The following is a 27,005-nucleotide window of genomic DNA, read 5'->3' as shown; positions in this document are numbered from 1 at the left end:
TTCCATCTTTGTTACGAACAGGCCACTGGAAGGAAGTCTGCCCAAGACATTCTGACAAGTGTGTACTAGTAGTGTGTGACCATTATCGTCGTCTCGCATAAGCCAAAACCTTTGAAATGCGCTTCTTTGTGGTGAGTGGGACATGAAAAATATTAAATTTGTGTCAATTCAACTATGATCTGCTGAGTACCGCGTCACCATTCAACAAGTGCTCGGTTGTAGAGCATCATCAATCAATCGTGTTTACGTCGTTAGCCAAAAGCCTAGCCATTCTGGAAATACAACCAATTAACAATCAACTATTTTCTGAATGATTGCTGCAACATCTCCAGCATTCTGTGGTCAATTCTAATCTCTCACTATCTTTTCTGAATGCCTAATTTCCAGGTTCTAGCCGCCTTTCTGGCCGTGGCATCGGCTGATATAGGGATCAAGCTGCGCCAGGGAGCAGCGGCCGGTAGCAGTAGCTACGCCGGTAGCCAAAGCGCAGTGAGCATCGATTACTCACCCGCCGTCTTCGAAGACACGGTCGTCGATGGAGCTGCACCCGGTGCCAGTGCCGGCTCATACGGTGGAGCCGGCTCGTACGGCGGCGCTTCCTCCGGAGCGTCCAGCAATGGCTACGCAGGCGCTGCCAGCGGTTCTCAATACAACCAGGTGGGACTTTTTGGCGGTGCTGGTGCGTCTGCCGGGTCGTCTGCAACTGCCGGATCATTTGGTGGGGCCGGTTCATACGCAGGATCTAACGTTAACAGCTTCGCCAGTAGTGGCGCGTTCGGCTCTTCTTCGGCCGGTGCATCCGCCTTTGCCCAGGCCAAGACGGTGGTCCACTATGACACCCCGGAGGTCCTGAAGAACTTCTACTATCACGTAGCGCAGGACGATGCGATCGCTAAAACCGAAACCAAAACCCTCACCATCAAACCCCGCAAGCACTACAAGGTCATCTTCATCAAGGCTCCTTCTGCCAGCGCCAACGCCGATTCATTGGCCAAGACGGCTAGCCAAACGGAGGAGAAGACGATCGTCTATGTGCTCGTCAACAAGCAGGCTAAGGCAAATGCCAATAGTTCCGCCTTGGACGCAAGCTCTTACTCCTCTGCTAAGCCGGAGGTATACTTCGTCAAGTACCAGGGTGCTCAGGCTACCTCTAGTTCAAGCTCTAATTCGCAATCGGGTGGATCGATTGCCATCAGCAATGCCAATGCTGGCGCTGATGCAAATGGTTTCTCTGGCGCTGGAGCCAAAGCTTACGCTGGCACTGGTGTTGAATATGAAAGTGTTGGTGTTAACACTGATGGGACTTCATTCGCTAAAGCTGATGCATCGGCCGGAAACACCGGATACAACTCTGTCGGAGCTTCTGCCCAAGCTGCTGCCCGATCCACGGCCGGAGGACTGGCATTTGCGCCCTAGTATGGCCCGCACACAGGAAGAAAGCGATCCCAAAGCGTCTGTGTTCAGCCTCAACGGCTGGAACGATGCAGCATTACTCAAGGAAATCGAACAGTCACATTGAAAAACCGAACAAGTACGAATCGCACAGATTTGGCTCAAACCAGAAATAATGAGTCGAGCTGACGGCTTCGTGATGTAACTAGTACCTTTCGAGTAGAGCTTTTCCCTCTACACGTATTCCTTTGCCTCTTCCTCTTAGTCACCGTGATCAGGACTTTTCCTCTCCCTTTGTACATTAAACGTAAGCAACGTAAGATAGGTTTATTTTTCCCTTGAGCGTCGTCGAACGATCTGGACGTGGGTGACAGTAACGATCTAGTAGAATGGAGTTTTGTGTGTACGTATAGTGAGAAGAAGCCAGCAATTGTATCATAATAAAAGCGTATCCACACACACGCGCACAGACAAATGATTTATTTTCTAGATATTCCTAGATGTTTGATGACAACCGTTGATGGCCAAACAAAGCCCAAGCGAATTACTAATGAATCATGTCCGTGAACCAGTACCACTTATTCTTCTTCATATTAAGGTATTGTTGGGGCTTTGTTCAAGAATTTTTAGTTACGTAACAATTAGTCCTTGCTATCAGAGCCTGCATCAGAGGGTCTGCATGAGAATCAAACCTATCTGGACTTGTAAGAACCCGTAGGTGACCGTTGGGCCACCCAACATGTGTCCTTGTGTTTCTGTCTTTAAGTTTAATCAAATAAACGTTTCCAAATTTGGTCAACGACTCAGCAGCTTCTTCTCATCTTTAAATCAACTTATTGGCAGCTCTTCCTCCCTTAAGGACGCATCCCTCCCTTACTCAAAATGCATGAAAGACCACGTGGACCAAGCAGACCACGTGGACCAAGAAAGTCATAGTTTTTTGTTTAGCCTGGGCCCTGCTTAAGCAAGAACTGACGAAAAGATTTAGAATGTATACATCGTTTTGAGTTTACATCCTTTCAAGTAATTTAGAAACTTTTTTTAATTTTATTGTCTTTTATCGTACAGTTTTCATTTTCATTTAGATCTTGCGTAAACTGAAGATAAATATTTTCTACGATGACTTAGATTCTTTGAACGTAGGCCGCATGTCATCGAGGATGTCTAATCTATTACGGTTTTTGTTTTTGAAACAGTGTTGAAAATCCAGATTGACTTAGATAGGGGTACTGGAATGGCAGCATTAAAAAAACGAGTTCCTGATCGTTCCATACAACTTTGTAAGCACACCTTCTGTAAGAATTAGTAATTGTATAGCTTGATAAGCATATCCTGGATTTTATTGGCAGTTTTGAGGTAGTAAATAATTGGTTTTTCGAATGTTTGTGAAATTTGTAACGAAAATTAGAACCCTTCCTTCCACCTCCCTCTCTACCCAGTTGAAAACTGCAGAATAAAAATGTCTTGGAATCTGTTCCTTGAGGCAGTACCGTAGTCAACTCGCACGATTTGTAAACATTTCCATCATGGCTTTGACATGACTTCGGTATACAATTTCAAATAAAGACGCAGAGTATACAATTTCAAGGCTATCTCTTTTAACTACGAGGTGAAGGCAAACATAAACCGCTCCCAAACCCATATACTATGACTCAGTGTACGAACTAATCTTCTTCTACTTCTTCTTCTATTTGGAGTAACGTCCTACGCGGACATGCCGGCCTATACAGGCTTTCGGGACTTAATTCATTACCGAACCCCTTACGAGCATGTTATTGAGTCGTTCGGGTTGACGACTGTACCACAGGACCACCCCTACGAACTAATACCGAACCGTCAATTGATCTGTAGGTGATCCTGAAACTATACCAGTTTTGGCTCTTATTTTATACCATTTTCGATGATAAGAGCATATCGGTATACGCCAGTATCGAATCGATGGTTTTGAAAAGTTTTTGATCGCAAACAGAAGGTTATTATCACTTCTTATTCGCTGCACTGGACATTTAGACGACACCTTACTCAAGGATGTCGTTTGTGGTTCCCAATTTGGTCAATCGTCATTCTGCAGGATCGTTAAACGGTTATCAGCCTGCAACAGGTCGTAGTTTTGTGTTTGTGTGTGTTTTTTAGGTGTGATATTAAACTGCTTGAATGTAACTTTTTTGTTACAGCATTTACAAATCAACCCTTCCACATGCCCGGCTTTTGTCAATAGGTGGAGACTCTCGTCATAATGGTGAGCAAAGTGAGGTGATGTGTGACACTACCGCTGGTGTCTCGGTGGTGGGGATCAATCAGAAATGGGTTGGAAAGCCACGCACAGGTTACAGACGAGTGAAGCCACCGAAATGAAGAAGATTTACAGCAAAGGTAGTGAAACTATAAAATTTAAAAAATCGCACTCACAGGGGTGCACAACAAGTTGCGATGTTAAAACTCCGAAAAACTGTATGCTAAACAGTGATGAAGATTTAGTAAAATTTCATTAAAGCATTCGCTTCAAAACTTCAAATAAAACAGTCATAAGATCAGCTGTACTCTGCGGTTAGCCATCCTGTTCTGATATTTGTGTTAAAATTTAGATCTAAACCTTGGTTTTTTTCAATCTCGATGAACCTCAGCCTCTTATGCAAACCCTTGACCTATATTTAATTATACATAGTACAACACGTTTTAACTCGTTGTGGAAAGAACGACATACTGATTGCACTAACTTGATTCAACAATTCCAGCGACTGAATTTTAGCCTCAAATAATAAATTGATTTAGCTTAAATACCGCTTGTATTACATATTTCGGGTGAAAGAAAGAATCTTGTTGATAACGTCTCAACAAAAGTACAATTTGAACGTTTTTAACAAAAGGAACGATAGGAGGAGCCGCATACATACCGATCAAAAAGATAATTTCGCAAGCAACGATGTAACATTGCTATTTTGAACACAACTGTCAATACGTGCAAAAAAGGCTCGAAATATTTTCCGTGGGAACAGTCGCTCACGCACGATTTGTTGCCATTTAGTGCTTCATTTCTAAACACATTTTCATGTCTTTCATGGTCTTCCATTCTTGCGCGACCAGATAAGATGAACAATGCCTTGAAACGGGGGAGAGAGCGAGACCATGCATTCAAAAAGATGTTTTTGCTAAAATTATTAAACTTAGCTAAGGACACCATCCATTAGGCGTTCCCTGCTAGCACTCACGGATATATAAGAGCCAAAGTCCTGTTTCTTTTATCAGTCAAGTTCCATCTTTGTTACGAACAGGCCACTGGAAGGAAGTCTGCCCAAGACATTCTGACAAGTGTGTACTAGTAGTGTGTGACCATTATCGTCGTCTCGCATAAGCCAAAACCTTTGAAATGCGCTTCTTTGTGGTGAGTGGGACATGAAAAATATTAAATTTGTGTCAATTCAACTATGATCTGCTGAGTACCGCGTCACCATTCAACAAGTGCTCGGTTGTAGAGCATCATCAATCAATCGTGTTTACGTCGTTAGCCAAAAGCCTAGCCATTCTGGAAATACAACCAATTAACAATCAACTATTTTCTGAATGATTGCTGCAACATCTCCAGCATTCTGTGGTCAATTCTAATCTCTCACTATCTTTTCTGAATGCCTAATTTCCAGGTTCTAGCCGCCTTTCTGGCCGTGGCATCGGCTGATATAGGGATCAAGCTGCGCCAGGGAGCAGCGGCCGGTAGCAGTAGCTACGCCGGTAGCCAAAGCGCAGTGAGCATCGATTACTCACCCGCCGTCTTCGAAGACACGGTCGTCGATGGAGCTGCACCCGGTGCCAGTGCCGGCTCATACGGTGGAGCCGGCTCGTACGGCGGCGCTTCCTCCGGAGCGTCCAGCAATGGCTACGCAGGCGCTGCCAGCGGTTCTCAATACAACCAGGTGGGACTTTTTGGCGGTGCTGGTGCGTCTGCCGGGTCGTCTGCAACTGCCGGATCATTTGGTGGGGCCGGTTCATACGCAGGATCTAACGTTAACAGCTTCGCCAGTAGTGGCGCGTTCGGCTCTTCTTCGGCCGGTGCATCCGCCTTTGCCCAGGCCAAGACGGTGGTCCACTATGACACCCGGAGGTCCTGAAGAACTTCTACTATCACGTAGCGCAGGACGATGCGATCGCTAAAACCGAAACCAAAACCCTCACCATCAAACCCCGCAAGCACTACAAGGTCATCTTCATCAAGGCTCCTTCTGCCAGCGCCAACGCCGATTCATTGGCCAAGACGGCTAGCCAAACGGAGGAGAAGACGATCGTCTACGTGCTCGTCAACAAGCAGGCTAAGGCAAATGCCAATAGTTCCGCCTTGGACGCAAGCTCTTACTCCTCTGCTAAGCCGGAGGTATACTTCGTCAAGTACCAGGGTGCTCAGGCTACCTCTAGTTCAAGCTCTGATTCGCAATCGGGTGGATCGATTGCCATCAGCAATGCCAATGCTGGCGCTGATGCAAATGGTTTCTCTGGCGCTGGAGCCAAAGCTTACGCTGGCACTGGTGTTGAATATGAAAGTGTTGGTGTTAACACTGATGGGACTTCATTCGCTAATGCTGGTGCATCGGCCGGTGCTCGCAGCGATGCGCTGGCAGGTTCGGGCGGAAACAGCGGTTTTAACATTGCCTCTACTGGAGCCTCTGCTACAGCCGATTCCGGAGCCTCTGAGATCTGGTCGTGAGCGACAGTAATGATGTAATAGGATGGAGTTTTGTTTGTAAGATTAGTAAGAAGAAGCCAGCAATTGTATCATAATAAAAGCGTATCCAAACACATACGCAATTTGTTGTAGCTATTCTTGATTCTTGGGGTTGGTCTGGTGGTGCAGTTATCAACTCGTATGACTTAACAACAAATGCCCGTCATGGGTTCAAGCCCCCAAAAGACCGTGCTCCCGTACGACTGATTATTTTGCTATGGTAACAATAAGTCACTGACAGTGAAGGACACAGATAGGGGGTTGGTTGTTGTGCCAAAAAGAAGAAGAAATATTCAAGGAACTCTTTCCTCTCTCTCTCTCTCTCTATCTCTCTCTCTCTCTTTCTCTCTGTAGGGTGTATGTATTCAAATCGCTTCAACCTATAATTTATTACACTATTTTTATTACATATTGAGTGAAAAGTAGGGCACTGAACATGCAAAACACAATATCAATCAACATACTCTGTCTATGTCAAGTATGCATGTGAGTCGTGGCTCTTTAAAAAAACCTTTTAAAAAGTATGTCATAAATGGATGTGCCCTAAGAAAAGATTCGCCTTAAGTAACCCTACTTAATATGATTCTCCTTGACATCCATTTCGGAACGCTTCCGTATCAGACTCGGAAGCGTTCGGTCTAGGGTGATATACTCTCAAGTTTGTCCACAACAACAACAGCAGGTTCGAAAGCATCCTCATTAGTATTCGAGTTCGTTTGGCAGTGGTTGGCGTCTTTACCTAAACGCTTTCCGTCAACTGATAAACACTGACTCCCAAGCAAACGGGCCGAACCTTTGCCAAGTACATCAGCAATCAATCGCGCAGAGCAGGAGCAGTGCAGCACCAGGTCTGCCGGGGCCTCTGGAACACTCGTGAACGGGTGACTGCTTCACCAACAGGCCCTACCACAGCCAACGGCTCCGACCCAGCTCCGCTCTGCGGCTCCGGTAGTGGAACGGAACTTCTACCTGCCACTCCCTACCACCATTCCCCGCAAGCCACTAGCAAGGTGATCTTCATCAAGGCGACCCGTGCGACCCCGGCAGTGCTCACACCGCAGACTACTACGGGCTCGTTAGCAAACCCGTCCGGGTGGCCGATTTCGAACGACCCCACCAGCGGCCGCCCGCGGTCGTCACCGGCGAACCAGAAGTGTTACTTCGTCCAGTATCAGGACAAGGACGCGCGGCCGATCGCTAAAAGGCCGCCCCGTTAGCAGTTAGCGTACGACGCTAACGGTGGTTGCGATGCAAATGGGGCGAGCTGGGCGAGGAGACGGCAGGCTGGTACGCTAATGATGGTACCGGTTCGGCCGATCGGTGCCGTGAGTCCTGCCCACAATACCGATGCTGACCGTGATATTGCCTACGAAGTGTGACCGTTATTGGGCATTCCCAATTTCTCTAATCCGAATGAGGTAACCGGTGCGATCTTCAGACAGCTTCGGATTGAGCGCGAGACGACGTGCGATGCAGGAATGTTGCAATTCCGCGCACTGTTACCGTAAGGAGTTCTGAAGGTGTTTGCTGGTCAATTGGTTTATTTATTTTCCCCACAGAGCCTGGAACTGGATCCCGAAAGATACAAAGTAGATAGCTTGATCAGGTGATCCAGATGACTGTAACTGGCTCCCAACAAATGTATCCTGAACACGAATGAGATTGCTCGTTATGCTAGATTTTACCCGTTAAGTGAGGTATTTGTTGAGTATTTAGATTTGCTCGTGGCGCGAAAAACTTGTTATGAGGGATACTTGTGATGAGCGGTTTCATTGTATATAAACCTCTTAATTCTGGTTAAGGAGGTCTAATGGTACTATCTAACGGTATGGTATTATAGGAGGTCTAAGGAGGTATTGGAGGTTAACTGAATGAAAAAATGTTGTTATCTATGCAATTCTATGTGTCCGCTTAACAGTAAAACTACCGTCCAGTCATTTTGACTAGTAGCGCTTAAATTAAAGTAGCTATAAGTCACAAGTATAGTAAGGCCTGGGATAACAACGTTTTAATTTAACCTTATTTTGTAATTCAAATATAAAACAAAAAACAAAAATGTGTACTAATCAATTCCTCGTAAAGAAGTTATTTTCGGCAATCTCATTACAATCAGCACTTGCTGGAGCGGTACAGTCCTTAAGGACTCATAAGTCTAACCAATACTGCACCAGTATTGTTTTGAACTGCATACTTGCAATCATAGAGTACATTGGCAGGAACATGAAGAAATAATGCAACTTACTCTTCAAAACCTGGACAAAAAAAAACTTATAGAAAACTTGCAACAATCCTGGAAAATGGAATTATTCTCTTAACATTCTATTGTTTCTGAACCATGGACGTCATGTCGCTAAATAGATAATAAAGCGGTCTCACGGGCTTTTAACAAACTTCTGGCAAACCTTTAGTCAGGGTTGAAGATAGAAAGGTATAAGAACGATGATGTGGTTAGTCCCGATCTGTTGACTCAATTTTGAGAATTGGCCATCTTGACTTTGGGATATTTTTGGAATCCAATATTCTTCAGTTTACTACAGTAGGTGACCGCTTACTGGATGTGTTTTAACTGGAGTGCTTTTTAACTGGAGGTTCGCTAACTGGAGTGATTCTCAGTTAACGAACACTTAAACGTCAAAACATTGTTCCAAAACATGGGTTTCATCCGGAATCTCGTGAAGGGAAATTTATCGCAAATGTGCATTTTTCACTCAAATTTTGGGTCTTTTGCCTACGTTTGCTATTAATTTATGGCATCACACGAATTACTAGACATTATTACAACATAAACGAAAAAAGTTTGGTATGTTAATTCCAGTCAACGCCAATCAAAACAATCAAATCCATAGAAACATCACTCCAGTTAGCGAACGTTGTTCGTTAACTGGAGCTTGTTGTTTACCTCTCAGTTAGCGGTCATCTACTGTATAATTAAAATGGTCGTCTGATGATTTGCGACCATCATGTAGAGGTGATGTATAATATACGCGATCTTCAGGATGGTATATCCTTTTTTTGCGAAAGGAACACGCGTCTAATGAGATTGAGTGTCGGGGCTAAACAAACAGTGAGAGATTATTGTCTACTTCCCATCCCTATTACAAAACCACGTCAAGCTTAGCTGCACAGCTTTCAGTATACATACGATTTGAACCTAGGACAGAGTTCATGATGATGAGACCTAGCCCCACTTCACAGCTACACCACTGGACCGCTGCGACATGAGACACGCTAAACAATGGTTTTAACATTACAGTTGTGTGGATGCTATTGAAAATACCGAGCCTTTGGACTATTCCGAGAAGTGTACCGGAATTGTAAGGCTGTCGCGGCACTCAGTACAATGGGTGAGCGATGTATTATTGCTTCATTAGAACGATCAAGCTTCAACAGCCGCTTCCGTTTGTCCCGAACAGATGTTACCCCTTTTTGCGTTATAATCTTGCTTGCTTGCCATTTTAAATAGATCAATAAACAATTAAAAAACAATAAACAACCGCTCCGCTGAAGGTGCGCATCGGTTGGTATCGGGGGAATATTGTCCCAACCATAAACCTAACACCACGCCGCACCAGTGTGGCGGTTGGATTCATTTTGACAGCGTGTTGTTTTCGCTCTAATGTGCCTCCAGCGGCCCAAAGGGGGCGGCGGTTGATCTTTATTAAATCCCCCCCCCCCCCCCCCCGGCTCCCCCCAGCTCCTCCAGCCTTCTCTCTTGCACTCCTTCAACTCCAAACGCGGGCTGTTTACCTGCTGAGCCGGCATTCGATTGGCGATGATACAATCGGCGATGCATTAGATTCGGTTAAGAAGCAAGTGATTCCACCAAGATCACAGACACACAAACAGCACCAAGAATCACAAAGCACCCAGGAGCAGCGTAGCCCGCGAAACTTCAAAAGTTTGAAGTTCAGAGCCAGAAGCTCCAGTATCCAACGGCTCATCCGGATGTGCTATGAAATGGATTAAACCCTATATACAACAACCGCGAAGGGAGTGGGAGACGACCAAAATCGCCGAGAATGATCACCCTTCCGGGGGGTTCTTAGACACACACACACACACACAGAGTACGCAAATGTTGGAGGGGGTTTGAAGGCGGTGCCGAAATTTCTAACCAGATTCCGCCTATCATCCACCACAAGGCCCCACCCTTCCGCCCTGGCAAACGATGGAGTAGCGTTAGCCGTCACTGGGTAGGGGCCGCGCAGGCGAGAAGGAAGATGACGAGCGCGCGCGCGACGGCGACACTTTTGTTTGTCTTTTTCGATACTGGCATGAATTAATAAACCATGATCGAAAGCGATAGCCTAGCCTGCCCGCCCCTCTCTCCCGGGATTGGACTGGGACTCCTGGGCGGTAGGCCACGAACCTGCGAATACGGGGTGTACATATATAAGGCGCAGGTCCTACTCCTACTTCAGTGAAGTTCGATCGTCCCGGCGAGCAGACGAGCCAGTGCCAGTACTCTCCAAAGCACAGTTTCTAGGCTTTTTGTTGTTGCGTGATCGTTGTTGTTTGGTGAACTGTTTGCAAGGCGTTAACACAAACATGCGCGCTTTTGTGGTGAGTTGTGAGTTTGACGGTGGGCAGACCGCAAGCAGCAGACCCTTCTGATCCCTCATGGGCACGGGCAGTGATATTGAGCACCCGCAAGTCCATCCATTCCTGTACTGCTATCAATCCTTCCCGGGGCCAGCCTTTGGCTTACGGCCCTCAACAACAATCAACCAAAAGCCATGCCCGCGGTGGGGACCGTCTTTCAATATCACTGCCAGCGTCTGCCCTTAGGTCCTGCGGCTTGCCCGGTCATTGCGCGTCAGTAGTGCGTACCTAATCGCTGCGCTTTCTCCTCTCGTTTCGCAGGTTCTTGCGGCCTGTCTGGCCGTTGCGTCCGCTGACATCGGTTTGAAGCTGCGCCAGGCGGCGGAGGCCCGTGCAGCGAGCAGCTACGACGTCGGCCAGCAGTCGATAACGGTCGACTACGCGCCGGCCGTGTTCGAGGATACCGTCGTGGGCGACAGCCGCTCGTACGCGGACGCCGGCGCCTCCGCCGCGGCATACACAGCCGGCCCGGGCAACGCCGTCTTCGATGCCGGCTACCAGGCTGGGCTTCGGGACGCCGCGTCCTCGGGCGCGTCGGCTTCGGCCGGTGCCGGTGCGGTCAGTGGCACTGGCTCGCGCTTCGGTGCGACTGGTGCGTACTCTGGTGCCGCCGCCGGCAGCTACGCCGGTAGCGGCGCGTTCGGCGGCTCGTCATCGGCCGGTGCGTCCGCCTACGCCCAGGCCAAGACGGAGGTGCGCTATGCTGCCCCGGAGGTTCTGAAGCACTTCTACTACCACGTCGCGCCGGAGGAGCCGCAGACCGAGGCCGAAGCCAACACGCTCACCATCACGCCCCGCAAGCACTACAAGGTCATCTTCATCAAGGCCCCGTCTGCCAGCGCCAACGCCGGTGCGAAGTCCCAGGCCGCCAGCCAGACGGAGGAGAAGACGATCGTCTACGTGCTGGTCAACAAGCCCGCCAAGGCACAGGCCGGTGCGACCGCCGACGCCAGCTCGTTCACCTCCGGCAAGCCGGAGGTGTACTTCGTCAAGTACCAGGGTGCACAGGCCAGCGCGAACGCCAAGGCCACTGCCACCGCCGGCGCCACTGCCAGCTCGTTCGGTGAGTCCGTCGTCGACGTCGGTTCGCTCGCCGGAGCGGCCGCCGGTGCGAACGCGAACGCATACAGCGCGTCCCAGACCCAGACCGGTGGATTCGGCGGCAGTAGCTTCGACCTGCCAGCCGGTTCGTACGCCGATGCCGGTGCGTCGGCCGGTGCCACCGCCGGCAGCAACGACTACAGCTTCAACCTGCGCTCGAGCGACGTGTCCGCCGCCTCGGCTGGCGCGAGCGGCTACAACGGCGAGTTCGCCGCCAACGATGCTACCGTCGGCACCGGCGTTACTGCCGCGTACGATGCCGCTGCTGCCAGTGCTGGTGCAGTTTCTGGCGCTGTCAACACGGTGGTCTACTAGGGCCCGGTGTAAGCCAACCGACGCTAACAAGCATAACCGAACCCAAAGCCCCCTAGAGTGTTGTCTCGAGACAGTGCACGACAAAGACTGTACGCCGAGATCGGCCAGCGTGCCGATTGGAGGAGTAGCGAGTGGGTCCGTCAGACTCCAGGATTCGGAATAGGAAAGGAAGGCTGCCATGTCTCACCGCGGCACAGTGCTGAATTTTCAAATGCGACCAACACAATTTGCAATACTCGCTTGCGCTATCCCCTATGTTTGATGTGCACTTACAGATGTTTCCAAAATCGAGCCTAAGTTCAATAAAATAAATCTTTTTTTTTACATTAATGAAAGCCCGCTTCGTTTCACCTACGACTGATTGGATATTGGAATTGGGGCGCTGAGGGGAGTTTATAAGAAAAACAATGAAAGGCTTCACACGACGCGCATACGTCACACGGTACAAGAGCTGTTAAGTTGGCCAATGCTCCAAAGTTGTTACATAATTTTCTTCGAATGGAAAAGCGCAGATGATCCTGTTTGTTAGCAGATTGAGGCGCAACACCTTTGGCTTTAGCAGAGATGTATACGAAACAGAGAGAGAGAGAGAGAGATACAAAAAAGCGTTATATCTGTTGATAACCGCTTCTCGCGACGCCCAAAGTTGACCTTGATCTATGAGAATCATCGGGCAGATGCCCCAAAACAGGTCTGACGGGTATTTGGAGATCCACGGTCAAGCTCGTTTTTGTTTTTTTTTTCTGCTTCCACTCCTCGCTTAATTCTCTAAATGGTATTTTGATCGTTTTGTCAAGCTCTCGAGTCTTCCCACTCTGCTTTCGGTGTTCAAGTATATCACACAGCCAGAGTCTCGGGTCGGGTAGGGGTATTGTAACATCATCATTAGCATACGCTTCATTATTAAGGAGGTCTCCTTTATGGGGGAAGGGAACCACAGCAACGAGTCCCCTGTGTCAGGTGTTGGCTTGTGGCGTGATCTTTTGTTTAACCCCTACTGATCGGTAATATCTGCTTGGAGCCGAGATCATCAGAGCCGGCAGTGAACGATGGGGTAAATTGTTTTTTTTTTTTTTAATGGGCCACGCGCATCATTGACCGCACTTTGGGTAGACGACACTCTGACGCGCCGTGTACTTCCGAATGGTTCAAGAGCACAGGAGTAGTCTTGCAAGGAACAGGAATTGGGCGGGTCATGGTCATGCGGTCAGGTGAATGTTCCGCAAACTATTTGCAACATCCATGAGTTCTGACATCTGAGATTTACAAAATTGATGTATGTACTCCTCCCGAACTCTTGGTTTCAGTTGGTTTGAGTGCTCGAAGTTATCGAAAGCAACTGTACTACCCCTTCTTTGCAAGTAAAGTCCTACTCAGGCGGAAGTAGTGAAGTGCTCTTAAAATTCCTTCCTCAGTTCCTCAGGTAGCCAGAAGTCCTGAGCTAAGATAACTAAATAGGATTCATTTTAATAGGATTTATCGGTAAAGGATATAGGTGCTTGATCTTCCCAGTTAGGCACCAAAGTAGCAACTCCCCCTCTCCCCCCCCCCACCTCCCCTCTTCACCCTCTACCGTCAGTATGCTGAAAATGAATAAACATTCGCGATTAAGATTATGGCCTAACCAATTTGGGTCAACCGATAACCTTCGAAATGCTTTGAGAAGCGTGAAACTTTTTTGCAATTTTTCGGTCAAATGCTGATTTTGCCACGAAGCTCCAAACTCGACGCAATTGATGATCGAAACATTAAGCAATAGGGATACCCTGGGAAGCTCACATCGGTGGAGTCTTTAGCTATGTTGCAATCCATATAAAAATAATAGTGTTAATTTTGCGAGTAGGAATTTCCTCCCCGCTATTCATTCTTCCTGCCGATTTTGTAACGTAGCGAATTGCCTGGAGTGTGTGATATGAAGAGAATTTCGCAACGTGTTTTAGTTTTGCTATGACGAACTTGTTTTTTTGCTTTGCTTTAAATCTCATCATCAAATGAAGGAATAGATGGATGAAAACAACAACAGATCAAAAACAACAGATGAACAGTTGGGTCCAATAACGAACTACATGATACATTGGAGATAGCCAGGTTTTTAAAACCACTCTCCCAAAAGCGCCTCAGCATCCGACATCGCTTCAACGCTTGGACAGTTGAGGCCCTTTATCCTATAGCAAATTTTACAAAAAGGTTTTCATTTTCAATCTCTCACTATAGAGCGTTACTCTTTCACTCTGTAGTGAGATGATGTTGGTTAGTGAGTTGATGTTAGGTGCGCATAGCTTGGATGACTTTTGTACCGTGTTGTTTTTCTGCACACATAGCACCGATATAGCGATTCATCGATGTAAGCGTTGGACGTAATTGACAACCATGTTCCAGGACCTTACAGGAGGCAGTCTCATTTCAAATGCTAAATCATCTGCGTCACCTATTTGCCGTTATATTGTCGAAGGGGGTGTCGCAGAATTCTCTGTTATTGTAGTATGCAAACGTGAATCACTTTTATAAATACTTTCACCGACAAAATCAGGACTGGAACACCGTCGAAGACTGCGAGTAGAATCGGCTGGTGCGAGCTGTCAAGCACCTCAAAGCGCTGCGACTCGTTGATCAGCGTGAAATGACTAGGCTTGGGCAATTTGATTCTTTTCAGTGAACGCGTGCGATGTAGTTCGTTCAGTATGATGAACTGAACACGTGCGGTAGGTCAGTCGCTCAATTGGAGCTAACTAACATTTTTTAAATATAATATTCAATTTTATCGAAATTTTAATGCAAGAACAGAAAGTTACTGCTTTTAAGGCTGCAATTTTAATTATAAATACAGTCAGTCCGAGATACGCAGTTTATGCATAACTATGCAACTAGGTGTTTACATTAAACCATGTATGTATCACAAATTATGCAGAATTTTTTTAAACGTCAGGGTTTTAAGAAGTTTTCAAATTTTGGCAAAACAGTAATTTATCTTGCATTTGAGAATCTTTTGAGCCAATTGTACTGATTGTACACAAGAACTTAGAAAACGTAGCTCGAGAGCAGATTTTATATACTTCAGTTGATTTGTAATGAAAGCTGATCTGAACGAGTAAAATCTGCAAGCTTTCTCTTTCATGTTGCTGTGCGCTTAACGAGTTCTTTTTGTGCGAATGAACTAACCGAACGCGCGTGCGGCAGTGTGTGACAAGAGTTCTTTTTGTGCGGTAGCTGTTTGAATAGTTTTGAGAGGCTTTGGCTCCAACGGAGTTCTTTCGCCTCTAAATTTTGTGCGGTAGTGTGCGACTGACCCTACTGAATACGCGTGCCGCATGTGTGCGACTGGCCCAACTGAACATGCGTGCGGCTGTGTGCGAATGACCCAATGGCTATAAGTGTTCTTTCTCACTCAGTGTGGGATCAGTGTGCGGCAGGAGTTCTTTTTGTGCGACTGTGTGCGATTGATCAATCTGACCACGCTAGCAATATGTGCATTATTTCTCACTCAAAGTGCGATATTTATATTTTATATATAGATATATATATATATATTATATATATATATATATATATATATATATATAATATATATATATATATATATATATATTATATAATTATATATATATATATATATATATATATATATATATATATATATATATATATATATATATATTTTTTTTTTTTTTTTTTTTTCATTCGTTATGACAGCGACAGTTATCTTGCATATTGTTCGGAGCACATTTCAGTTAGATCTGTATGCGTGTGGATGATCTACAGGTTCACTTTTTCGCGTGCGGCGATCAACCGCACACTATAATGAACTGATGCGAACGATCTGATCCGAAAGGTAAAGTAAATTTATCTCAAACAGTGTGAATTAGTATGAATAAATTATCTATGTCAAGAGGTATATAGCATCCAAAATTTAATTTTAGAATATTTAAAAAAATAAAAAATTAAGAAATCATAATTATGGCTTACCTCTATGTACTGGAATGTATGTTATAAATAATATAAGCACACAGAAAACAATCTTTTACATAGCATCCAAAAACAAAATGGTTGATTGAAGTGCAATTCTTATATGTCCTCCAAGAAACGTTGCGTAGCCCTGTAACCGGGCCATATTAACTAGTAACATAAAGGCAAAGAAAACATTCCACTGGTGATATACACATACATTGACTGAGACACATCCACAATGCAACACATTTATAGTTGTTCGTTTTTTAGTTTTCATTTAGTAATATATATATATTTTCGTATAAAAAAGAACAGAGTGCGACTATTGCGTGTAACAGGTAACACTACTAGCGCAGAACTCTTTTGCTCTAAAATGCTGCGGCTGCTCTCTCTTTCTTTCTCCCTTTCTCTCTCTCTCTCTCTCTCTCTCTTTCTTTCTTTCTTTCTTTCTTTCTTTCTCTTTCACTTTCTCTATCTCTTTCGGGTAACAATAAATTAATGTTTAAAAAATACAAAACATGTTTAAAACCAAAAACGAACGATTAAACAAATAAATTAGCTAACCTTTATCTAAAAATAACGCAGCGGCGAGCGCATCTAATTAGAGGCACATTTTTTGTTTCGGTTTGTATGTTTTTTTTTGTATCTTTTTTTTTTGTTTACTCTATGTAAAGCTTACACGAAGCTTGAGGAAGGCTATTTTCATTAGCTGCTCTACACGAAACATTTCCTACCGCACTTTGCCGCCTGTTTTACGCACGTGTTGCCTTTTCTTCTCCTAATTATGCACCATTTCCCAGTTCGTATGCGCACACATAAAATCCCTTTACCTTTTTACGCTAACATTTATAGCCTCAATATGTACGTTTTACAGAAGAAAAAAAAAACACACAAAAATTAAACAAACTAGACCACTTGCGTGAAAAGAAAAACACGATCCGGACAGCGCAAAACAAAAACTATAATGCGGGCCTTGTTGTGTTTCGCTTCTTGTTTTGTTTTGCTTAGCTGGAAGACAATTAATTGGTACACTTGATAATCGATCGTTTGTGGTGTTTTTTTTTTTTTTGTTCATCTAGTTTGGAATTGTGTGTGTGTGGGTGTGTGTGTGTGGGTTCATACTGGTAATCCTTTGGCCAACCCGATTGAGGTCGGTCTAGGTATTTTAAAATCGACAAAATACAAATGCGACAGGTTTGCGCCTCCATCAAGGCAGGGATGGCTTATCTATTCGCTACATTCGCTTAACATTTAAAGAACATACGAACAACACAAAAAAAAAACGCAAAACACCGGAATGATTATAGGAAAAGGAATAGATCCCTCTGGCGTTTTTCCGCTCCATACTGTGGAACACCGTGAGAGCGTGGAATGCAAGAAAAAGAAAAAGGTAGTAAACAGCAATAATATATCGCTAAGTTATATAGGAATCGAATGATGCAGAAAAGGAAAACATTCGTTTTTTTCTCTTATTCGTTGCTATCTACATCGCCCCAATTGCTTTTTACGCTTTCGCTTTACAAAAACGTGCACATTATTGTTTCGTACCAACATTTCAGCACCGGGGAAGGAGGTGGGTTAGGGCAAAAAATAAACATAATAACGATAATAAACCCCTCTTCTTCTCACGCAAGGCTTTTGTTTTTTTGTTTTTCAATTATCCGGATTCGGTTAAAACTACGATTGCAATGTATAAAGTTAAAAACCGCTCCTTCTTGACTTTTTCTTCTTCCTTTCGTTCGAGCTACCATCGCATCTATAATTTGTCCTGTCTTGACTAGAATTTAAGAGTGTAATCGTAATCGTACGTTCAGCAAACATCACCGGAAGCACAGCGCTGAACGTGGCTTGGCTCTGACTCTTCCACCGAGCGGGAAAACGGCCGAGGGAAAGAAAATGGAAGAAACGCACGCAACAAGAACAAACAATTGAAAGTAGAGCGCTACAGCATGAAAAGTAATATATAATAGCAAAAAGTAAATCAAGAGCATACGGCACACTTACGCGCGCGCTCGCACACGCGCCAATAACTGCGGGCACGCGGCACTTCAGGTGCTTCCTGTCTGGTACTACCTTAGCAGCAACATTACACGTCATCGTACTGTACACATAGGCGACGCGTGTCGCGTAACGCGATTAAATGGAGCTAGCAGCGACCGACGTGCGGTTCACCGGTGGTCGCCCACGTTGGCCGGTGGCGCTGCATCGGTAGCCACCGGTGGGATGCGCTGCTCAGCGGTTTGCGGATGGGACGCGGATTGTGAGACCGTTCTGTTCGCACCGGCACCGTCCACCAGCACCGAGCGTACCTTGCGCAGCAGGGGGAAGCTGCCCTGCTGTTGCTGCTGCTGGTCGCCGGCGACAGTCCGGTCCCGGTAGAGCGCATTGTCCGCACAGTACGAGCCGAAATCGTCCGTGTTGAGGGAGAAGATCATCGCGCCGCCGAACCCGTGCGCCTTGATGTACTTCGCCTTGCACTCGAGGCTGCGCTCGTCCTCGTACGAGATCCACTCGCTGCCCGCGTACAGGTAGGGCGAGCAGCTCTCCACATCGTACACCTGGTGGACGTAGATGTTGTACCGGCGGAACCAGCAGATCTCCGAGTACGAGGCGAAGCCGAACGTGCCGACCCGGCCGTAGCTGGACGCCGGCGCACCGATCCGCGTGTTGAACGGGTTGACGAGCGTGAAGGAGTGGCCGTAGGTCGGCAGGCCGAGTATCAGCTTGCTCTTGTCCAGCCCCGCCGACAGCCAGTAGTGCACGGAGGTGTTGATGTTGAGCGTGCCGAGCAGGGACTGTTCGTTTGCCCGCCGGTACAGCGGCGCATTAAGACCTGTGCGATGTTGAAGCAATGAAAAAAGGGGGAGATTAGAGGGGAGTTAGCAAGGTTGTGCTGTTAGCCTCGTCAAGTGGTGGATGCTTAAAACTTTAAAGGAGGTAAAAAATTTTGACGGGGACCCTATTTCATTTAAAATATTTAACTTTATCAGTGGAAAGGAAAAGGAAAAGGAAAAGGAAAAGGAAAAGGAAAAGGAAAAGGAAAAGGAAAAGGAAAAGGAAAAGGAAAAGGAAAAGGAAAAGGAAAAGGAAGAGGAAAAGAAAAAGAAAAGGAAAAAGGAAAAGGAAAAGGAAAAGGGAAAAGGAAAAGGAAAAGGCAAAGGAAAAGGAAAAGGAAAAGGAAAAGGAAAAGGAAAAAAAAAAGGAAAAGGAAAAGGAAAAGGAAAAGGAAAAGGAAAAGGAAAAGGAAAAGGAAAAGGAAAAGGAAAGGAAAAGGAAAAGGAAAAGGAAAAGGAAAAGGAAAAGGAAAAGGAAAAGGAAAGGAAAAGGAAAAGGAAAAGGAAAAGGAAAAGGAAAAGGAAAAGGAAAAGGAAAAGGAAAAGGAAAATTTTAAATCTTATCCTAATTTGAGCGATGTTGTTACGATTACTTCATTAAGTCTTCCTTTTTCATTGGAATGTCTTGCATGGCTGATAATAATAATAATGTCATAATAATCAACCTCAATTAAGACTGAAAGGGCCCTACTAAGACTACTAGTTACCACTATTTCTAGTCGCCTTGGATTTCCTATTAATTGCTGTGGATATTTTCTTGGGACGGTAATAAGGTCATGATAATGTTTGAGTTTAATTGCTGAATTTTGACTTTTGACTAATTTTGACAAATCATTCGTGTATGAGCAGAAATCTATGCCAAGATACGTAGGACGTTAACACCAAATAAATGAAGAAAAAGACATGAAATTCGTTTCGAAATTTGCCATGGTTGTAGTTGTCAAGTAAACTATGCATTTGTTAATAAAAATATCAACATGGCTAACACTTATTGCAAACACAAATCAACAATTATATCAATAAAAATGGATTCCATTGGCTTAAAATTAGAAGGACTTTCCAGATCACATGTTCAGACGATTTGTAGTGCAATTTGTGTGGCCCTAAGATAGTTTTAAACCACACCTAGCTTTAGGAAGCACTTGTGCAGACTATCAAATGTTAAGAATTTCTAGATACATGTAGTCTCCCGGTTACACGGAACCTGGTATGCGCATATTTAGACATACGCAGTTTTCTGAATTTGATAGTTCTATGAACACATTTCACTGATTTGATACAGTAGCAGTTAAGAGCAACATAATTTAAAAGAAAAAGATCTTTTCTGTTGAAATTTTCGTTGAAACGCAAAAAGTTTCTTTTCACTCGGAATCATATCTAGTAATCTACGCAGAGGGTAAATTCACCCACTGTAAGAAAAACCAAATTGGAATCATGCCAACCAATACGAGTCGATGATAGTTTCATAGACGTTTAGTAGGGATTTGTATCCTTGAACTCGTTTGGGCAATTTAATTTTATCGTTACGATAGCGCACCAGGGTGGCATTTAGATAAAAGGAAAAGAAATAGAGTGTATAATCTTTACAGTAGGATATTTTTGGAAACACTTGCTAAAAGCTTCGCACGAGGTGTTAACCAATTATCATCGCTACAGATCGATGGCCGCTGGAGCTTTGGCTTCACTTCGTAACACGAAACCCGGTTGTGTCGAAGTCTAAAACTGGATCATAAGACCAGAATTAAACCAGTATAATTCATTCCTTGAGTAAATTTCAACATTTGCTCAGCGTTGGGTATAAAAACCACTACCGATAATGGTCCTGTGGTTGTGTTTCCTTTTTTATCTTGTTTCTTTGATGCTTCATAAATCATTATGTACAAATAAAAGGAACGTCCTACCCGTCAGAATAAAGAACGTCCTGCTCTGCCAAATAATTTTCAAGATGTAATAAAGTAATTAAATTCTTCTTGTGACATGAAACCATTTACCATATTTTCATAAACTGAAATGAACGAATGAATCGTGATTCACATTCAGCTTTCACCTAAATGAAAGAACTAGTACGTTCACGTTGCTGAAAATGAACCGAATCGCCCAAGCCTAGTACATACCCGTCTGTGGCACGTCCGGCGAGTAGAAGTGGTAATCGTACGTCATCAGGTTGACGTAGTCCGCGTAGCTGTTGATTTCGCCCACATCGTACGCCATGTACGCGATCGTTTCCTGGGGCGCCACCGCCACGCTCAGTATGTACGTCCGGTGCTCCCGCTGGTACTCGCGCCGTATCTCGTGCAGCAGCTGGGAAAAGTGCATCCGCCGCTTGCCGCCACTGTCCGGGAACTCCCAGTCGAGGTCGACCCCGTCGAGCTGGTACCGCTCGAGCGTCGCCTTCACCGACTGGATGAACAGCTTGCGCGTTGCGTGGTTCTCCACCATCGTGGCGAAGCCGCCGACGCTCGCCCCCCCGACCCACAGCAGGATGCGCAGGGCGGGGTTGGCGCGCCGCAGCTGCCTCGTGCGCACCAGCGCCTCCCGCACGTTATCGTCGATGAACAGCGTGTTGTTGACGATATCGATGATGCCGATGTTCAGGTGGGTGCAGAGGTGCGGATCGATCTGCTCCGGCTGCAGTATGTGCCGGAGCGCCTGCCCGGTGGCGCCGCGCGCCTGCAGATCGGGCGTCGTGTAGTAGCAGACGATCTTCGGGCTGGGCGGCAGCCCATTCATCGCCTCCTTCGAGTAGATGTAGTTGCCGAAGCGCGACGGGAAGATGCGCTCACTGTCCAGCTGCTTCACGCGCACCGGCTCGGCCGGCTTCGGCCGGGAATCGTTGGCCAGGCCGAACAGACGGCCCGGCAGCACGGTGGAACCGTCCGGCGCGTAAATGCTTCGCACGATTGTTTCGGGCGGCGGCGGCGGCGGCGGCGGCGGCGGCATACTGGCCTGACCGTTTGGCAGCGGCCCCGGTTGCTGCTGCTGCTGCTGTCGGAGCGTTTGGCGCAGCGCTTCCTCATACAGCACGAGTCGATTTCGCCAGTGAAGCGAGACATCTACAAAAAAAAGAAAGGAAAAGACGAACGCAGGACATTAGAACACTAGAAAAAAATTGACCTAAATCATTCGCAAAAACGGCACGAAACGCTTACCTAAAAGAGCGGGCGGTATAATCAGATTCTGCCGATAGATCATCGTCCAGGTCGCGTACACCGTCAGGCTGGACATGGCACAGAGCGCGACCAGCAGGCAGCTCTGTATGTACGTATGTTGCCTCCTGTAACGAGGCGAGCGCGGTCATAAAATCAAATCAATACACCCATTAGCAAATGAAAAATGGCTACCTAATCCTGCGTAAGAAGCAACGAGAAAACGACACAAAAAAAAACACAACAATCCCTAAACCCAGCAAGCATGTAGCGTAACCGACATGGGGGCTTGGCATTATTATCGCCCCACACGCAATCGCAAAACCTGTGTGTTTCTTTGTGTTTTTTTTTTACCTAGCCCATAAAACATATAATGAAGGGTAACATTGTTTAAGGCCGTAATATTGAACAGTTGCCAGCATTGTTTTTTAAAACCCTCCGCCTAACGCCACAACCTTCGCAGCGGGATGTTCGAGGGTGCAATAACACCTAAAAACACACGGCAGTCTCTCTCTATCTCTCTCTCTCTCTCATTCGGTCATTTTCAATTAGTTCTTCAACCTGGCCCAGTGAGATCGGGTTGCGGCAACGGTACGCTACCGATGACGCTTCATGCCAGCAAGCGCGTGAAATGTGAACAGCAAACTCTCATCCCCCCCCCCCCCCCCCCCCTCCCCAATCAATTGCGCGTACTGCACCTTTGGGCGCGTCCCAAAATTTTCTAGAGGCTCGTCGCTGCCAAGGGCCAGATGTCAGTGGTTAGCAGGCGGTGCGAAGCCAAAAACAAACAAAAAATGGCCGCGACCGTGTGAACAAGTGGAGCTTGGAATCGGACCTGCCCGATATCGATTCCATGTTCGGAATCGTTTTCCAAAACCAATTTTTTTGCTGAAATCGATTCCGATTCCGGTGCCAATTCCAGAACTGATAACGGAGTCAAATCCGGAGATGACTCCGGAGTCGATTCCGGAGTTGACTCCTTCACCGGAGATGATTCCGGAGTCGACTCCGAATCCGGAATCAACTCCGGTGCCGAATCCGGAGTTGACTCCGGTGCCAATTCTGGAGTTGACTCCGGTGCCAATTCTGGAGTTGACTCCGGAGCCGATTCCAGAGACGACTCTGAATCCGGAATCGACTCCGGTGCCGATTCCGGAGATGACTCCGGAGCCAATTCCGGAGTTGATTCCGGAGACGACTCCGAATCCGGAATCGACTCCGGTGCCGATTCCGGAATCGACTCCGGTGCCGAATCTGGAGTTAACTCCGGAGCCGATTCCGGAGTTGATTCCGAAGCCGGAATCGATTCTGGGTTCGAAATCGGCTTCGGAATCAGAATCGACTCCAGAATCTGAACCGACCTGGGAATCCCAATTTACTTCAGAAAAGGAATCTGAGAAGCCTCCTGAATTGGGTCATCATCATCATCCAGAATTGGAATTTGCTCGGGAATAAGAATCAGCTCTTGAATTGAAACAAGATGTTCCAGAATCGAAATCAATCCGGAAATCTCCATGAGAATGTATCGTTTACAAGTTAATTTAGATTTTGGAGATACCGAAACTGAGTCCGATTCCGAAGCCGATTAAGATGCCGGAGCCGTTTCCGATTCCGGAACCGATTCCAGAATCGTTTCCGGAAACTGATTGCGGACCCACTATATGGAATCGATTCCAGCAAACTTTTTGTTAGGAGTTATCCGGAATCGATGCCGACGAAAACCTCCGGAATCGTTTCCGACGAAACCGATTTGACGGTAGAATTTGGTTTCAAATGGTAAAATCAGTTGAATGAGCCATTGTACGTTTCAGCGGTTATGGTAGAACTTAAAATAGAATGAACGATAAATATAATTTCCTATCAATTCTGTTCAATTAAAAAAAATGCTACTGTTAAAGCAAGTTTACTAAATCCGAATTGTCCATCAGGCTTTGTGTGGCTCTTTAATCCGACGAATTTTGCCGAACCCTGGTACACCGCAAACGCTGTTACGCTAAAGCGCTGGCAACTATCCAGCAGGATACGCTTTAAGGGATAGAACGGATGGTACGATATAACCACCATGGGGCACGAAAGCGTTCGATGAAGTGTGCTAAATCGTCACCTTCGATTGAATTGGTTTGAAATGTTGGTTTTAAAAATTGGATTTGTCCGTTTGCGGTTTAAATTAGCGTGCTTCGCTCAATGAACGCGTGCAGCTTTGGGGCAATATAATCACAAACTGTTACAACACCAAACCAATAATGACTGGCAGAATTCTTCCCCAGGCAATCGCGTTATCGCGACAACCGTACCTAGATGGGAATGGGCGAAAGCAAATTAAATGTTACCTCAGCTTCGTATCCTCCTTCAGCAGCTCGTACTTGCCCTGCTGCTTCGACATGTTTGCCTGTTCGCGGTTCCGATCACTCCGATACAGCGGCCGAACCCGTAACCCGCGGTACGATGCACTCGATCCGGCTGCTCTAGGTGCACCGGCAGTAGGGCTTGTGGTGGCCGACCCGTACTTGTGGCGGATCGGGGACGGGTGTGATTTAATTGCGCGTTTAGCTCGACCAACAGCAGTCCAGCAGCAGCCCGGTCGAGAGGAGCTGCATTTCGTACCGCGTGAGCGATGGTTTCAAGCTCGCGTTCGCTGCGCTGCGACAGTTTGGACGGGAGAGCACCCTTGAAAGAACAAAGCGAATAGAAAGCGGGGAGGAAGAGGGAAACGTTAGAAAAGGCCGAGCGTGTGTCCGCATGCCGGTGGGCCGAGGGGACCAGCAGCACTGTTTACATAGACGAGTGGGACGATGGGATGGGACGGGTCTTTCTGCTGTAGATTAGAACGATCGCGCGAGCACTGCTTGTTGTTTCTTAGCGCACATGGTCAAGGGACAACGCGACGAAACGCGGAAGCATCTGTTCGTTTGCTTGATTAGTGCGCAACAATGTAATGCATTTGTCCCCCCCGCATTACGATACACCACCAATTCACTTGCACTTGCTCACCAGAGAGCCGTCGCTTCCGGGGTGCCGGAAGCTTTGATGCTTCTTTTCGTTTTGTTTTTCTTCCAAAAATTCACAAAAACAGCATACCCCAGTGGCTGCTGGACTTAAGAACGAACCTTCACTCTATCCTGGCTGGAGCGCGTCCAGCTATTTGGCCTGCTGCGCCAACTTGCTTCACCAACTGCTTTTGCTTTTTGGGAGAATCTTTGCGAAGGGCTGGGCTTTATGCGTCGTGTGTGTTTTTCATTCCCCTCCCCTAGCTAGCCCAACTCTGTCTCTGGTTGCCCGGGGTCTGCCAGCTGCAATCCGTTGCGGGAAACTACAATGGTTATACGGCACACACGGAACCACGGAATCACAAAGCGCACACTTTACCTTGGGATGCCTTGGGTGCTGCGGGATGCTTGTTTTGACAGGAGAGTCTTGTGTATCGTTTTTTTTGTCGTTGGGGGAGAAATACCTACAAACTCGGCCGCGTGCGTGTGTATGGGTGTGTGAGCGTAGGGAGAGCTGTGTGACCAGATTATTTTGGCGGTTTTCGGTAGGAGTCGATTTGAAAATTTTACTGTTTCTCTAGAAAATGAGAATTTTAGAAGATTCTCAACCAATGAAGGATTGAGATGTACATTTGCTTCTGAGCGGTGGCAATTTCTTTTCCTCGGGGCTCCACGCGGCTGCTTAGGGCCATGGCATTGCTCCATCGGATGCGATTTAATCGGACGGGCTAGGAGTTGTTGTTTGATTGATATTTTCGATTGAAATTACGCTATTTATCTACAGTGGTGCGCCGTTTATCCGGGTACCTTTTATCCGGCTGTCCGTTTATCCGTGCTGTTGAGAAATGACAGTTCAATACAAAGGTGACATTGCGTTATGAGGAGGATATTTGAAAAAAAAAGGTTATTAGAGCACACCCAAATAGCCAGAATTGCTTAAGCAGCTCATTTTGGCACGCTAAATATCGCTGCTTTAATTCGCCTTTTGCAGTAGATAAACAGCATCAAAGTTCTATGTGGGTCTTTCAAACAGCGCCTAAGCAGCTTCCTTATGCCACGATGCCAGGGATTATTTTTCTTTGTGTTTTATTTTCAAGCAAGCGTCATCGATGAAATAAACAACAAGATTTGTTTCGTTTAAACACATATGTATATTTTTAAATCCTTTGTATTGATGAATTAAACAAAATTTCACACAATTTACTGATAATTCACAATCACTTCACTCAATATTCATTCTTCAATTGACGAATCTAACTTGTGCAGCAGCAATGAGATTACCCAAGTAGCACAATTCTGTTAAGAAACCGTTAAAAGTATGCCTAAAAGTATTACTTTTAGCTTTCCATACAGCAGTAATTTCAGGGCTTAAAACACTGCGTAACGCTTTCCTGGCTTCGTTAAAAATTCAAATTTCGCCGGTATTTTAACGAAAAATATCAAACTCAACGAACAAATCGACAGAGATGGCTGTATTGCTCTGTCTCATTCTATATGCATTTGCTAGATCTTCGTTAAGTTACAACAGAAGGTGTTAATATTTCATGGAATAAATGCATAAATTCACCACAAATACTTTTATTCGACATTTCATCGTTTTGTCACTGCATATTGTCACTGTATCACATAAGTTTCTTTCATTCCATGGGTTTCTTCCATTATATCAGCATGGAGGTCAGCTGCAGCCGTGTACGAAAAGCATGATGTCCAAACGCTATCCAAATCCAATATGCTGCGGAATATAAAACTTATGTAGCTCATGTGAAGATAATGGTAATATCGATACACTGACCTGTTATAAAATCATGATGACACACAAATTAAACAATAGCTGATAAAAGTTGTCGCAGACGCTTGGTTTTGTTGCCATCTACACACAAGCTACACACACGAAGCTTGACGAACTTTTTGACATAAGAAATGGAGGCGCCATGTACGTGACCATGTACAGTATGTCTCAAAAATTATCGTC

At 45.9% G+C, this 27,005-nt stretch overlaps 3 protein-coding genes and 1 pseudogene across 6 annotated transcripts; 3 read left to right on the top strand and 1 right to left on the bottom strand.

Moving 5' to 3' along the window:
• Positions 1-1,853, top strand: LOC121597994 (fibroin heavy chain-like). The gene is made up of 2 exons (XM_041924410.1): positions 1-131; positions 388-1,853. Exons 1-2 carry the CDS (start codon positions 117-119, stop codon positions 1,414-1,416), a joined length of 1,044 nt encoding a protein of 347 aa, XP_041780344.1. The 5' UTR covers positions 1-116; the 3' UTR covers positions 1,417-1,853.
• Positions 1,854-4,643: 2,790 nt separating this feature from the next.
• LOC121597997 lies at positions 4,644-6,171 on the top strand (annotated as a pseudogene).
• Positions 6,172-10,512: 4,341 nt separating this feature from the next.
• LOC121596006 (fibroin heavy chain-like) lies at positions 10,513-12,456 on the top strand. Its single transcript, XM_041920561.1, has 2 exons — positions 10,513-10,666; positions 10,967-12,456. The coding sequence occupies exons 1-2, from the start codon at positions 10,652-10,654 to the stop codon at positions 12,119-12,121; spliced, it is 1,170 nt and encodes a 389-aa protein (XP_041776495.1). The 5' UTR covers positions 10,513-10,651; the 3' UTR covers positions 12,122-12,456.
• Positions 12,457-17,069: 4,613 nt separating this feature from the next.
• Positions 17,070-25,485, bottom strand: LOC121593622 (chitinase-3-like protein 2). 4 transcript variants are annotated; one of them, XM_041916170.1, is made up of 6 exons: positions 25,413-25,477; positions 25,154-25,336; positions 24,377-24,713; positions 22,050-22,174; positions 21,015-21,953; positions 17,070-18,899 (listed from the first exon to the last, which is right to left on the bottom strand). In XM_041916170.1, exons 3-6 carry the CDS (start codon positions 24,427-24,429, stop codon positions 18,235-18,237), a joined length of 1,782 nt encoding a protein of 593 aa, XP_041772104.1. In that variant the 5' UTR covers positions 24,430-24,713; positions 25,154-25,336; positions 25,413-25,477; the 3' UTR covers positions 17,070-18,234. The 4 variants fall into 4 exon arrangements, with proteins under 4 accessions (XP_041772104.1, XP_041772114.1, XP_041772093.1 ...); XM_041916180.1 differs by lacking the exon at positions 25,154-25,336 and having other exon boundaries at positions 25,413-25,485; XM_041916159.1 differs by having other exon boundaries at positions 25,154-25,469.
• Between the last annotated feature and the right edge of the window lie 1,520 nt (positions 25,486-27,005).

Source organism: Anopheles merus, chromosome X, assembly GCF_017562075.2.
Source record: "Anopheles merus strain MAF chromosome X, AmerM5.1, whole genome shotgun sequence".
NCBI classification, from domain to species: Eukaryota; Metazoa; Arthropoda; class Insecta; order Diptera; family Culicidae; genus Anopheles; species Anopheles merus.
Note: the sequence above shows the minus strand (reverse complement) of the source record. Positions and strands in the feature narration are given on the sequence as shown.

Excerpts from the sequence above, each read along its gene's own strand:
- LOC121593622 (XM_041916180.1), bottom strand. The coding sequence starts at position 24,429 with ATGTCGAAGCAGCAGGGCAAGTACGAGCTGCTGAAGGAGGATACGAAG. Across the intron at positions 22,175-24,376 it reads AAGGAGGATACGAAGCTGAG|GAGGCAACATACGTACATAC; the intron begins GTAACATTTAAT and ends GCCTCGTTACAG. Across the intron at positions 18,900-21,014 it reads GCCGGACGTGCCACAGACGG|GTCTTAATGCGCCGCTGTAC; the intron begins GTATGTACTAGG and ends AACATCGCACAG.